This window comes from Asterias rubens, chromosome 16 (genome assembly GCF_902459465.1).
Source record: "Asterias rubens chromosome 16, eAstRub1.3, whole genome shotgun sequence".
Taxonomy (NCBI): Eukaryota; Metazoa; Echinodermata; class Asteroidea; order Forcipulatida; family Asteriidae; genus Asterias; species Asterias rubens.
Genome location: NC_047077.1, coordinates 10229551 through 10244689, shown reverse-complemented (window position 1 = coordinate 10244689; position 15139 = coordinate 10229551). Strand labels below are relative to the sequence as shown.

The following is a 15139-nucleotide window of genomic DNA, read 5'->3' as shown; positions in this document are numbered from 1 at the left end:
TGCAGATATCTTTCTCACATAAGTTTTTTTTTTTTTTTTTTTTCCCCTCTATTTAAACCCACTTTCCATTCAAGGGAATTGTTTGTCACTTGTTATCAGTCGCAGTAACTCTCATCAATTAGGTTAACATGTCTGTACAATTTTGGAGTATAATCACCAAAGGTGATACCACAGTCCTACTTTTAAAAACGCCTCAAAAGCTCCGAGCGTATTGGTGTTTTAAGCCTATACACATTTTGTTTTTACGAGGCCAGGTAGGGATTCACATAAACATTACAGACTTGTCCTATCTCGAGTTAGGACGAGCTAGCTTTTAGTTTTGAATAGTTCATGAATAGTCACATCAGACTAGTCCTATACGAGTTTAGGACTATCTTTTGGAAATACACCCAATATCGTTTTCGTTCAGACATTCCACAACTTATCAACAACACGCATGGTATCAAACCGATATAGACACCATATTAAAAAAAAACAATTGTAACTGTGATATGTTGTGCTCTTATTCCTCAGAAACATCAGCCACAACGACATACAGGATCTTGAGCCGGGACTTTTTGACAACTTGAAAAACCTCACATCGTTGTAAGTGAAATGAATGAACACAATGTCCTGTTTGTAGCCTGTTCCTCATACACAGTGTCGCAACTAGAGGGCGGGGCGAGAGCCCAACCCCTACCCGTTCAGATCCTTTGCCCCACCGGGTCCCCATGGTATCTCACTAAGAAAAACTTATTTATTTTACTGACAAGTTTTTTTCTCTACAGATACAGGGTACTGCCATGAGTACCAAAATGGCACCACCATCATATAATAATAATTTGGGGGATAATCATCCTTACTCGCAGCTAGAGCTGAATTGCGAAAGACAGCATGTTCGAGAAGCAGGCATGCAAGGGCGCATTCAGCTGCAAACCATTATGACCACAGCGCACAGCCAATATCGAAAGTGTCTAATTATTCCAGAGGGAGGAAAACCGGATGGTCTGGACAACCCTCGTGGCACAGCAGAGAACCAACGCACAACTCAACTCACATATAGTCCTGGCCGGGAATCGAACCGGTGTCACCTTGGTGTGAGGCGAGCGCTTTACGCACACGCCGACCGCGCCGTCCAATATGCAAACTTATTCATGTCCCAGTCTGACTTATGGAGGACATACTTCTCTCCTCCCTCCCCAACCACCCACATACTTAGGTATGGAGATTTATTGATGACACATGTATACATGTATGCTAAAATCAACACAATTAGAGAAGTCGTATAAATATCAGAGAGAAGTTATTGACTTACCAGGTTAAGTTGAATACAAAATGACTTCGAAGGACTTTAAAACCCTGCGGAGAAATCATGATAAAAAATTACACTTTCCATATATAGAATACGTTTCAAACAAACATTGTTTGCATATTTAAAGACGCTATGTCAGATTTTTGGCCCCAAACATAAAATATATTTTTTTGAGTGAATGGTATTTCAAAGAGTATCACCCGCTCTAACGAAAAAAAAAAAACTTTTACTTTTAAGGGTCAGGAACCATGACTTTTTTGTAAAACGTTTCTTATAAAACACATAAGAATTAGTCACGTGATATATTGTCGGGATCCTGACAAAAACTAATTTTGAGCACTTTATTTCACTGCTACTAATAATTAGCGGACTTTTTCGAGCAATGGCTCAAATGAAAGCTTGTAACTTTCTCGACGTATTTTTTTCCAGGTGGAACGTGGGTAAATATTTGCACACGTTCGTCCTGAAGAAAAAAAAAATAGGCGATTTTCCAGGTAATTATCAGTGCCAACGGTCGTCCAGGAAAAAAAATATAATAATATGCCACTTGGATGAGCACACCGGGGTCGACCCAGGGAAGATAATCGAACGCACATATATAAACACACGATAAGATGGCGGCACACATTTAACAAAAACTCACTGATGCCAAACTTGTGAAGTACGGGGTAGAGTCAAACAAACATAACATGGTTTGTCGGCTAAACAGTCAATATTAGCTGCCCTCTCCGATGGTAGCAAACGTTCCATACCCATTTTACAAATCTACATGATGCCAGACAAGTGAAGTATAAATGGAGTGTTTATGTAAAACAAACATAACATGGTTCCATTTCGGTTGAGTCAACATTGGCTCCCCTCGTTCTTCAAGAACTCGGTCGAAATAGTAGTATGTCAAAAATAATCAGTTTGAATGAATGTCAACTTCCTTCACCCCGGGACAATATTTGTTTTGCACTACGAAATGGTCGTACTGCTTTTCAATTGGGAATTTGTTTTCTTCTGAATCGATTACAAAAAGAGAATCCTTCACGAAAAACCATCAAGAACATTCGTGTGGATGGCAATTCTAATGTGTGGAGAAATCATCGCACTTCGTGGAGTAAAATCGACTGTCTACCCTCAAACCATGTTCTAAATGTTAAGGTATGTACATCTCATGTTGTCCAGTATCCGTGGAGTACTGGAAAATCAGAACATGCAAAGTTAAGAGGCCATACAACACTCCCTCAACTCAAGTGCCTATCCATGGAAAACAGGACCCATGTTTCCCCTCGGAATTGAACTGACTAAAGTGCTATTCAAACGACAGCAATTTAACTGGGGTCCCATGCTTAATTTTAGCAAGACTGTACAATTTTAGCAATGTATAACACGATTTTACAAGATAACTTAGAAAGTAGACATAATTTTTGTCATTTCAAAAAAGGTGCAGTTTACAAATAATGTACACTTTTTACAACCATGCTACAATTTAGCAAAGGACCGTTGCTAAGTTGCTCTCGTGTGAAATAAGCTTTTGCGCAACTCCAAGACTAAAATCGACTCTCCACCATTGTTATAAAGTGTAAAGGAAAATGTTAAAGGCAGTGGACACTATTGGTAATTACTCAAAATAATTAGCAGCATAAAACCTCACTTGGCAACGAGTAATGGGGAGAGCTTGATAGTATAAAACATTGTAAGAAACGGCTCCCTCTGAAGTGACGTAGTTTTCGAGAAAGAAGTAATTTTCCACGAATTTGATTTCGAGCTAAACTTGAGGTCTCGAAACCAACCATCTAAACGCACACAACTTCGTGTGACAAGGGTGTTTTTTTCTTTCATTATTATCTCGCAACTTCGACGACCAATTGAGCTCAAAAGTTCACAGGTTTGTTATTTCATGCATATGTTGAGATACACCAAGTGAGAAGACTGGTGTTTGACAATTACCAATAGTGTCCACTGTCTTTAATCTCATGTTTTCCTTGTAGTACTGGAAAATCGGAACATGCAAATTTATAAGAGGCTATGCAACACTCCCTCAACTTTCTCAATCACAACGTGACATTAAGTTCCCCTCGGAAATGTACTGACTTTGTTTAACTACAACACTAATATTGACTCTCCACGCTAAAACCATGTTATAAAAATGTATACCTCTACATAAAGCTCACGTTTTCCTTGTAATACTGGATGATCAGAACATGCAAACCTAAATGAGGTGGGCTACAGCACACTCAATGGCCTTAAGCCACAACGTGACATGTTTTCCCATGGAGGTATACTGACTTTATGCAACTATAACACTAAAATCGACTCTCCTCCCTAAAACCATACACAATGTAACCTCATCTTATCTTGTAAACAGAATGATACGAACATGCCAACTTAAAAGAGGTAGGCTACAGCACGCACAAGCGCCTTAAGTCACAACGTGCCTAAAAGGAACACGTTGCCTTGGATCGGTCGAGTTGGTCTTTGAAAGGTGTTTGAAACCGATGTTATAAAATGCAGATGGTTAGAAAGATATTTTAAAAATAGAACACAATGATCCACACAAATGTGCCTCTAAATTGCATGGTTTTCATTTTACTTTGCGAACAAACACGGTCGGCCATTTATGGGAGTCAAAAAAATGACTCCCATAAATGGCCAAACGTGTTAGTCTACGAGGTAAAAGGAAAACCGCGTAATTTCGAGTGATACTTGTGTGGATCATTATATTCTACTTTTAAAATACCTCTCTAATCATAATGCATTTTATAACAAACGGCTACAAACGCTTTTCAAAGACCAACTCGACCGATCCAAGGCAACGTGTTCCTTTAAGTCACACATTCTCCCTTGGAGAAATACTGACTTTATGCAGCTAATACTCAAATCGACTCTCCACCCTAAATCATGTTATAACATGTGAAGTTGTTAACAAGTTTTCAAATCTACTTATAGTCCTGAAAGATCAGAACATACAAAGTTTAAGCGGCTATACAATACTCCCCCAACTTTCTCAACCACAACGTGACATTATGTTCCCTTCGGAAATTTTAAACTGACTTTGTTTAACCACAACACTTAAATTAACTCTCCACCCTAAAACCATGTTATACAACGTAAACCTCATTTTTCATTGGGAAGTTGTAATACTGAAGGATCAGAACATGGAAAGTTATAAGATGTAGGCTACAGCACACTCAGTGGCCTTAAGTCACAACGTGACATGTTTTCCATTTGGAGATATACTGACTTTGTGCAACTACTAATACACTGATGTATTGCTGGCGCCATGAACACTCAATAATCATGTTTAGTCGCCGCGAGCTGTAACCAAAAGCTAGCATTTTATTGTGAATAATTGGAACAAGTAGATTTTGTTTTTCATCTGGGGATTCTTTTTTCGAGGAAGTCGACGGCGAGTGGCAGAGGGAGATCTGAGACCAATTGTTCCAAACACGGAAGTCAATCTGATCTTTTTATTTCTCATTTTTAACCTATTTTTTGGGTAATGCATAAATACGTGCCAAGTAGTTTAGTATGTATTTGTTTACATTGATTAAGACTCCGTCATCCCATTTACATGTTTATGATCTGATAAATTTCTTTTCACCTCTTTTGTAACTGTACGCCGAGAATTAAACGTGCCGGGTACCTTCGTATGTATTTGCTTACATGTGATTACTCCGTCATTGCTTTTATCTTATATAACCTTCCCTTTCTGACTTCTTCATTTAAACCGTACGTCTAGAAGAACGTGCCAAGTAGCGTCAAGTGTATTTGTTGACAGTTGATTACATCTTCATTGCTGTTATCATTAAAATTATTTTGGTACTTGAAAATGTGCACGAATTTCGCTCTAAGTCATGAATTGCAACTTGCGCGCAAGTCATGAACATTACGACTTATCGTTGTTTTTGACCGTATAAGAAATTGTGAAAGGTAGCTAAAAGTATTTTGTATACTATTGATTACTCTGTGTAAATCGCCCCAACTTTGTGCTCCTAGGTCGTAAATATTGACACTACTATGTGCCCATATGACAAGGGGGCCGATTTCACAAAGGTCTCAAATTGATCGCAACGTCAAATCAATCGTAGTTGCTAAGTAAAGTGTGATGTCACAATACAAATCTCTATGGTGATACTGAAAATTTGTCTTGCAATGAATTTGATTGCTTTGTGAAAATCGGCCCCTGACTCACAAAATCGTAAACATTGACGCAGCGATCAGGGCCCAGTTTCATAGCGGTGCTTAACGGTAAGCAAATTTGCGTGCTTACTGTAGCAGAAAAATGTGCTTAAGCCTTACCGTATTTCACAGGTTAGCAGACAAAAATGGGCGGCCATATTGCGTGTTTAGCGTGGATTTGCATTGTGACGTCATGTATGTATTTTTGTTTTACATTAGTTCTTTTGTTTTTCCAGGAATATTTTGGAAAACAGTATGACTTCGCTTCGTCGTGGGACCTTCAGAGGTTTGTCGCAGCTTACTCAACTGTAAGTAAATATGACGTCATTAATCTTCGTGCGGTAAGCATCGGAAGGTTAGCATGCTTTTTTCGTGTCGTGTGCTTACGATTAGCAGCGCTATGAAATAGAAATTGCACAGTATTAAAAAGGAAAAATATTTATACCTATATATTTATGACAATGCCATTATTATTATAGTTTGGTCGTGTTATCACACAACGCCTCTTAAGTACAACTTGACATCCAACAGTAAAGGGTGTATGTACTTTTTGTAGGACAAAAAAACACAATGTCTACAGATTTACACTAAACTTACACCGTTGGAAGATAATGATAGTAGAAAGCTTCCCTAAAATATTAGTTGCTGAAGTGTTGTAGTTTTTGAGAAATGAGTAAAACAATGTCATGAAAATAATTTTCGTCTCAGTGATCATGTGACGAACATTATTTTAGCATGTAAAAACGTATTTTCATGACATTGTTTTACTCATTTCTCAAAAACTACAGCACCTCAGCAACTAATATTTTAAGGTACGCTTTCTACTATCATTATCTTCAAATGGTGTATGTTTAATGTAAATCTGTGGACATTGTGTTTTGTGTAACAACAAGTACCCAAATCCTTTAAGCTATTATTTTATAACTCTAAAAGTGAGTTAAAATGCAATAATTTAAAGGTAATTCTATAATAAAAAAAAAATAAAAATAAAAAAAGGAGATGAGGTAACTTCCAAACGGAAAACTTACTGGCAAGTCTGCATCGTTCTTAACAGTACAGATTGTCGAGAAAACTATTTGTCTGAAATACTAACATCCGAGTCAATAAACGAACTTTGGAATTTGCTATTTTCATTGTCGACATGTAAGTTAATAAGTCCCAAACGAAAAATTCCCCAACGATCAGGAAAAAAATCAGTCAGAAAACGTTTTTTTTTTTTTCTAAAATACTGTCACCCGAGTCAAGAAAAGTGCGCTAAAAGTTGTTTGATTCAATATCCGAAATCAAAAGTAAAAAGTGTACGAATTCCGATCAGAGAGCCCTTGACTCGCCTTGCATGCCCATAACATTGCAATCATCACAAAACCTAATTTCTCGAATACAGTCATCAGATCAAGAAAACACTAATTGTTTATTTCGATTACCGAAACCAAAATTGAAAAAGTTACAGTTCAAATTAGAGAGTCCCTTGGCTTGCTTACAACTTTCATAACAGTGTCAGTCCTGAAGAAAACTAAATTATCGAATACTGTCATCAAAGTCAAGAAAACAAACCTTGCATTTACAGTTGTTTATTTTATTTGCCGAAACTAAAGTGTCAGTACAGGGCCAATCAGAAAAACCCTTAAATTGCCTGAAATGTTAACATGACAACCATCCCCAAATCCAATTTCTGCGATACTGTCATCAGATCCAAGATAAAAAAAAGCAAATGCATAACAGTTGTTTATTTCAATTGAACAAATAAAAATAAAAAAATGCACAAGTTCCGATCAGAAAACCACTTGGCCTTTCTCCAATGCTCATAACAGTGACAATCGTCCAGAGAACTAATTTTTAATTTCATCAGAGTCAAGAAAGAAGAAAAGCATTTGCATTTCAATTTGTTTATTTTAATAAAACATAATACAACGTTCTAATCAGAAATCCCCTCGGCTTACCTACAAAGTTTACAACATGCCACTCCTCAAGATAATCTAATTAATTATGGAACACTTTCACAAATCCCTCAAGAAAAATAGCATTTTGATTTTACCATTGTGTATTTCGATCGACGAAATAGAAATAAACACGTCTGAGAGCGTGTGCGCAAAATACCTCAACAGACGTAAGCATCAGTTTGTTACCAATGTCACTAAAACGTTGGATCGCTTATATTGAAAAACTGCAGGATGAAAATGAATGTACTCTCTCTCTATATCAACATCCCACCTGTCAAAGTTGTAAGAGATCCTTCTGTTCGGGCAGCGCACTATTGACAATGTCAATCGTTGATGGAGGCAGGAAACGAAAGAAGAACCTTGTCTTGTCATAGTTCTGACAAATTTAGACTTTAGTAATCAATCAAACATGAACAGGAATTAAGTTCCAGACAGATTGACGCTGATATATAAAAAATAAAAAAAAAATTAAAAATATTGTTTCTACTCTGGCTTTAAAGGGAGCGCGCAGCTGCATTGCAAATTAGACATATTAAATATTCACAGATTTACACATCATTTACACTGTTTAAAGATGATCGTGGTAGGAAACTTACCTTGAAATACTTAAATGCATAAAAAACTATAGAATATGTTTCGTTTGAAAATGAAATCAGCGAAACCGTATTACGGGGATTTCTTGTAAGTTCTCGTGACTCCGAAGACCGAGTGAGCTTTTGGACACTTTCTGAACAGAAAGTTTGAGGTTTACAAATAACTTACAGGGTTTACAGAAGGTAACGGTGAAAGACTTCCCTTGAAATATTATTTGTGGAAACGCTTTACTTTTTGAGAAACTTTTTGAACAATCAGTAACGAGCATTACGGATTGATTTTAAACACGTGTCATGACACGATGAAACGTGCGGAAACAACGGTAGGTTTTCCCGTTATTATTTTCTCCCGACACGGATGACAGATTGAGCCTAAATTTTCACAGTTTTGTTATTTTATATAAAAGTTGTGACACACGAAGTGTTGGCCTTAGGATAATACTGTTTACCAATGTTGTGCGATTGCTTTAAAGCTTCACAGGTTACTTATTCTATGTGTACATTGGGTCTTATTACAAACTAAGATTAACCAAGTAACACCAGCCCTGCCACCTAAAAAAGGGGGTGTTTTTCAGAAAAAGGGGGGGGGGGTGACTGCAAAAACCAGGGTTTTAACATTGCCGACATGGGTGTTGTCACATATAACCATGCAAAGAATTACACTAAACATTATAAGGGTGTTACAACAACACAAATATAAAGGTTTGGAAGAAACTTGCAATATTTTAAGCCCTTGTGGTGGATATTGGATTCTTTATTTTGATTCTTTGTGTTCTCCTTCGTCACTCGATTCATTTGTTGTCCAATTCTCTGTTTCCCTTAACAGGATTATAGCTGATATACCACTCCGGTATATAGAACAAGGAGCGTTCCAAGACCTGACATCACTTATCTCCCTGTAAGTTTGTTTTTCATTCTTTCTTTCTTTTGCTTTAAATAATTTGGGTACACACATTACAATTTCCACATATTATTTACATTAAACTGACCCCGTTTGAAGATAATGACAGTAGAAAGCTTCCATTGAAATATTACTTGCTGAGGTGCTGCAGTGTTTGAGAAAATGAGTAAAACATTGTCATGAAATACGTTTTTAAATGCTAAAATAATTTTCGTCTCATGATCACTGAGACGAAAATTATTTTCATGACATTGTTTTACTTAGCACTTCAGCAAGTATAATTATTTTCAGGGAAGCTTTATGCTATCATTATTTTCAAACTGTGTAAGTTTAGTGTAAATATGTGGACATTGTGTTTTTTGTTCTACAAGAAGTACATAGACCCGTTATTTTTGTTACAGTAATAAAACTAAAAAAAGGCGATCAGAAGAATGTATAATTGCGTCTTCAAATATTGTGTTATGTGGCACTTCTACGATTTTGTTTTGTCGGTGGGTTTTCCTGACTCATAAAAAAAAAGGATAGGTAAATTATTATCGCAGGGTTGTCTTACGCTTAAATTCGCGAACAGTTTGACCAAAAAAAAAACTTATAATAGAAGACTACTATAGCCTCATTTGTAATGGCACTTGTGACCTGGGAGATTTGTTGGTGGGTTCCGACTGTCAAAAGGGGGTCATAGTGTCATAATAGCTGCGTGTTAACACCTTTGATGAAAATTGTGCTGATTTTCACGACATGTTCTATCTTTGTTCACAGTCAGTTATCGGGCAACAATTTGGAGCTAATTTACGCCGGTACGTTTCAGGAATTAACGTCGCTCACTCACTTGTAAGTATCACTTTCGTTTTATGAGCACTACAGTCCGAGCACTGCTCTTTTATTGATGGCCACGACAACTGTTCAACGATGAGATTGTTGCCCCCTCTCAAGTGCTGATACATGTGATGAGGACACCGCATGCACAGCAGAGGGAACACATAACAATCTCCTGCAAGGGCCCAAATCTACAGAACTTTTGGTTTTAGGCACATGAGCTAGCTAATAAGCACAACAACGTATGCTTATATAGGACCGATCACTGACCAGGGCCCAATTCATGGCGCTGCTTAGCGGTAAGCAAATTTTCGTGCTTTCTGTAAGGCGCTGAGTATATACAAACTTTCAGAAAGTTGCAGTGATGAATTCTGAGACCCAATTATTTAGCACCTTATAACGGTTGACAAGGTGCTACGGCGCATACAGCAGCCACAGCCAGGAACACCGGGGCGGACCCCTTCTCTTTTCGATAAGTGCCCTGGGTTAGTTTACATGCGTTTACACAACACGTGGGACCAACGGCTTTACGTCCCATCCGAAGGACGAAGCAATGGTTAAGTATCTTGCTTAAGGACACAAGTGTCACGGCTGGGGATTCGAACCCATACTCTGCTTATCACAAACACCAGAGTTTGAATTCGGTGCTCTTAACCTCCTCGGCCACGGCACTTCCACAACACTTCCTCTGATACCGAATAGCATTATGAAAGAACATAAATGATTCTTAGTTGTTTGATGCCAATGAAACCGGGGCTAAACACCGGCCTTCTGAGCCTTATTGGCTCCGGACAGACTTTACTACCAGAAAAAGACACCAGCTAAAATACAATTCCTGACATTAAGGGGGAAGGGACTTTTATATGTATCGAAACATTCATTTGTGCATTTTCAATCTCATTTGGGGAGGTGGGAATTCTGAGCGGGGGGGGGGGAAGGGGGGGGGGGTTACCGCCCATGCCCTTCATTGGTTAAGTCACTGTACAGGTGGTGAACCCGATCTCAACTTTAACGGATTAAACATCCCCTTCTGCATGGCGTGTCCACTTAAACCACCTTCTAACGTTTCCACTCAAACATGAGCACCGATGTATTATACTACGCAATTCAAACTCACATGTATTAGCACAACAAGTGATATCGTAAGTCAGACAGAAAAATATACATTTAGAAGTAAAAGAAGTTACCCAACAAGATGCAAGAAGCGACAAATGATGTTCGTGCAGATGTATCTTCTTGAAACCTTAGAGGTTTGTAGCGAGATGAATTTCTACTATGTGAAAATAAAACTCACATGTATTAGCAAAGGTAAATCAAACAGAGAGATATACATGCAGAAGTAAATGGAGTTATCCAACAAGATGTAAGAAGCGACAGCTGTTTTCTTGAAGGCTAGGCTTGTAGTGAGATGAATTTCCACTTTGTGCAAATTAAATTCACATGTATTAGCACACCAAATAGAAAAGGTAAATCAAACAGAAAACAATACATGCAGAAGTAAATGGAGTTATCCAACAAAACGTAGGGGGCATAACACAAATATCAAATTAAGAAGCACAAATTATGTTTGTAAAAAGAGACGTATTCTGGAAGTATTGGCTAGTGGCAAGATGCCATTTGATTTGGGATATAACAGAATCAAAAAAATAACGAACAAAAACACACGGACAGTTGGATCAAGAGATATGCTAAGCATTGTAACTTAAAGGAACACGTTGCCTTAGATCGGTCGAATTGGTCTTTGAAAAGCGTTTGTAACCGTTTGTTAGAAAGATGTTGTAAAAGTAAAATACAATGATCAATACAAACATGCCTCGTCGACTAACACGGTCGGCCATTTATGGGAGTCAATTTGTTTACTCCCATAAATGGCCGACTGAGTTAGTTCGCAAGGTACTAAAAGGAAAACCACGCAATGTCGAGGCAAATTTATGTGGATCATTGTATTCTACTTTTAAAACATCTTTCCAATCATATGCATTTTATAACAAACGGTTGAAACGCTTTTTATATACCAACTCGTCCGATCCAAGGCAACGTGTTCCTTTAAAGATGAGCTATACAGGGATATGCATTGACAGAGCATTTGCTGGGAAACAGAAACGATTAGGGGGAAAAGCAAACAATGTAAATCGGAGCATGATAGATTATTTATAGGAACGTTTGAATCTTTTATACAGGCGAAATTTACTGCATGTTTTGTTTTTAATGTAAAGACTAAGAAAAGAGTCAACTATAAATAAAAAAAAACGATTCAGAGAATCGTTCAAAAGGCAACACCAACAAAAACAGCAGCAGCCACAGTGGCAATAAAAATAGAAGAACAGTAATCAATAGCCAAATTTCGCTGATGCGTTGATGACTGGAAATGTTCTCTATTAATTCGTAAAATACCACGTATAACATGCTGTTATACTATAATACTTAAAGTCACCTGGAAATATAATTTTTTTTTCTTTCAAACATAAGAGTATATGCTTACGAACGATAAAACAATTTTTTTTAGTAATTGTTTGTCACGATTTATATGTTTAAAAAATATATATAAAGTTGTTTGGATGGCTGACTCCGCCTACCCCTTTTGTGACGTCAATCGAAGCAGACTTTGCCTGCAATGCGTATAGTAAACACACGTGCAAAGTACATGTACGTCCAAGTCGTGAGTTGGTACATTTCAAAAAGTGTTTTTCTGCGTTCAGCAGCAATACACCCGGTCGGCATTGCCGGAAAAAAACAAACTATTTTTTTTTTGAAACGTACAAACTCACGATTTGGTGCGTACATGTACTTTGCAATTGTGTTTACTCTACGCATTACAGGCAAAGTCTGCCTCGATTGACGTTACGAACAGCGCCCTCTCGGGTCGGGGTCTACTCTTAAATTTGTAAATGACATAAGAACTGATTTTTTAAAACCTTAGTTAACTGTTTATTCACATTCCACTCATCAAAACACATATATTAGTGACAACAGCTTTATTTTGAAAAAAATACCACTTCCAGGTGACTTTAAAGACTCTGGACACTATCGGTAATTGTCAAAGACCAGTATTCTCACTTGTTGTATCTCAACATATTCATAAAATAGCAAACCTGTGAAAATTTGAGCTCAATCGGTCATCAAAGTTGCGAGATAATAATGAAAGAAGAAAACACCCTAGTCACACGAAGTTGTGTGCGTTTAGATGGTTGATTTCGAGACCTCAAGTTCTAAATCTGAGGTCTCGAAATCAAATTCGTTGAAAATGACTTCTTTCTCGAAAACTGTGGCACTTCAGAGGGAGCCGTTTCTCACAATGTTTTATACCAACAACCTCTCCCCATTACTCTCACCAACAAAAGGTTTTATGCTAATAATTATTTTGAGTAACTACCAATAGTGTCCACTGCCTTGAAAGGCAAATTGGACACATTTGGTTGCTGTCGAAGACCAGTCTTCTCTAATCTCAACAGATGCATAAAATAACAAACCTGTGGAAACTCAATCGGTCGTCGAAGTTGCGAGAAAATAAGTGTGTGCTTTCAGGTGCTTTAACTGAATTCGAGACCTCGGCTGATGTCTCGAGTTTAATTAAAAAACTACATTACTTCAGAGAGAGAGAGAGAGAGAGTTGTTACTCACAATGTGTTATACTACCAACAGCTCTATTTTGCTCGTTACAAAGTACATTTTCATGCTAACAATAATTTTAAGTAGTTACCGATAGTGTACAGGGATCATTTTCACAAAGAGTTAGGACTCGTCTTATCTCGAGTTAGGACGAGTTACTCTGCCTAACTTAGAAGTAATCTTAATGTCTTCGTGCTACAGTGCAGGATGAAAACTCATCCTAAGTCCTAAGATTATTTTTAAGTTAGGAAGGTCTTTGTGCCTTTAAGATGTGATGCACATGTATGACTGTTACGTACTTGTTCAGTCTGGATGTGATCAAAGTAGAAATAAAAAGGCAATCAAATTTCAATGTGAAAACCAACTGCCCAGAGACAATTTATCTTTTAGGAATTAAGAAATACAACTCGCAGGGGGGACATTCCCAATAATTGTACTCATCCTAACATGATTGCTCATGTTGGTTTAATGTTTCCAATATGATGCTTTGCCGCCTAAATTGTTCTCATTCAGATTCATAATAAACATGGAGAAAATGTAACCATACGCAGTCAATACCGTGACAATTAATCAGAAAGAAAGTCTTGTCCAAACAATGTTTGTGTCCGACCTAAAGCCGTGTTTTAAAATCAAAGCAAATGACAAACATATATCATATACAAAAACTATAAATAAAAAGATAAATAATAAAGATATGAGTTGAAAACCGGTTCAGTGCCTAATGAGTAACCGGAACGGACCAATGAGTTGTTAAAAGGGAAGGTACACTATTGGTAATTGTCAAAGACCAGTGGTCTCACTTGGTGTATCTCAACATATGCATAAAATAGCAAACCTGTGAAAATTTGAGCTCAATTGGTCACCGGAGTTGCGAGATAATAATGAAAGAATAAAACACCCTTGTCACACGAAGTTGTGTGCTTTCAGGTGCTTGATTTCGAGACCTCAAAATACCAAACTTGAGGTCTCAAAATCAAATTCGTGGAAAATCACTTCTTTCTCGAAAACTACATTACTTCAGAGGGAGCCGTTTCTCACAATGTTTCATACTATCAACCGCTCCCTATTACTCGTTACCAAGTAACGTTTTATGCCAAGAATTATTTTGAGTAATTCCCAATAGTGTCCACTGCCCTAAAGGCCGAGTCACACTGCAGCGATAACGAAAACGATAACGAAAACGATAACGATCACGACGCAAAGAGAACGCAATCTATTGGTTGAATGGCGTGTGCGTTTTCTGCGTAGAGCAATTCAACCATGGAATGCGTTCTCCTATGCGTCGTGATCGTTACCGTTTTAGTTAAATTGAAAATTGTCGGCCTTTAAATTGAAACTATAAACTAAAAATCGACGTTTATCCCATACTAACCTCATAACTAAACGAAAGTTGAAACAAAACCTAAAACCCCACAAATCGGAACTAACTAACCTAGGCAATAATAACCAGATTTGGAAACATCCAATCTAGACAGACATTGTTCTTTCAATCTAGCAACGATCGTCAATCCAGTGTCAATGACCGTTGTGTCGTTTCACTTTTTATCGTAAAAACATCAGTATTTTTTTTTGACAAGTTGTTCGGCCACAACTTTTAACTTAATCAAATTAAAATGTGCTTTTATGGAAAAGAGGAACGTTTGTGTGACTCGCGGGAATTTGGGGGGCATACTGCTTGATTTCTCCCCGGACTTTGGTGCTGTGTGAGAACTATAATATATACTCTCGTGTCCCTTGATCCAAAATAAAAATTAACTTAATTAAGCTCTTATTTTCCATACTACGTCTTCTTCTGATATCTCGTTCCTCCCTCGTGTCTTAC

The 15139-nt window shown here is 37.5% G+C and overlaps 1 protein-coding gene across 1 annotated transcript in view; it reads left to right on the top strand.

Moving 5' to 3' along the window:
• The window catches only part of LOC117301104 (relaxin receptor 1-like), a 98957-nt gene that overhangs the window by 67832 nt on the left and 15986 nt on the right, over positions 1–15139 (top strand). The window contains exons 9-12 of the mRNA XM_033784990.1: positions 514–585; positions 5695–5766; positions 8818–8889; positions 9652–9723. Coding sequence (XP_033640881.1) covers positions 514–585; positions 5695–5766; positions 8818–8889; positions 9652–9723 — 288 coding nt within the window. The remainder of the gene's footprint in view (positions 1–513; positions 586–5694; positions 5767–8817; positions 8890–9651; positions 9724–15139) is intronic.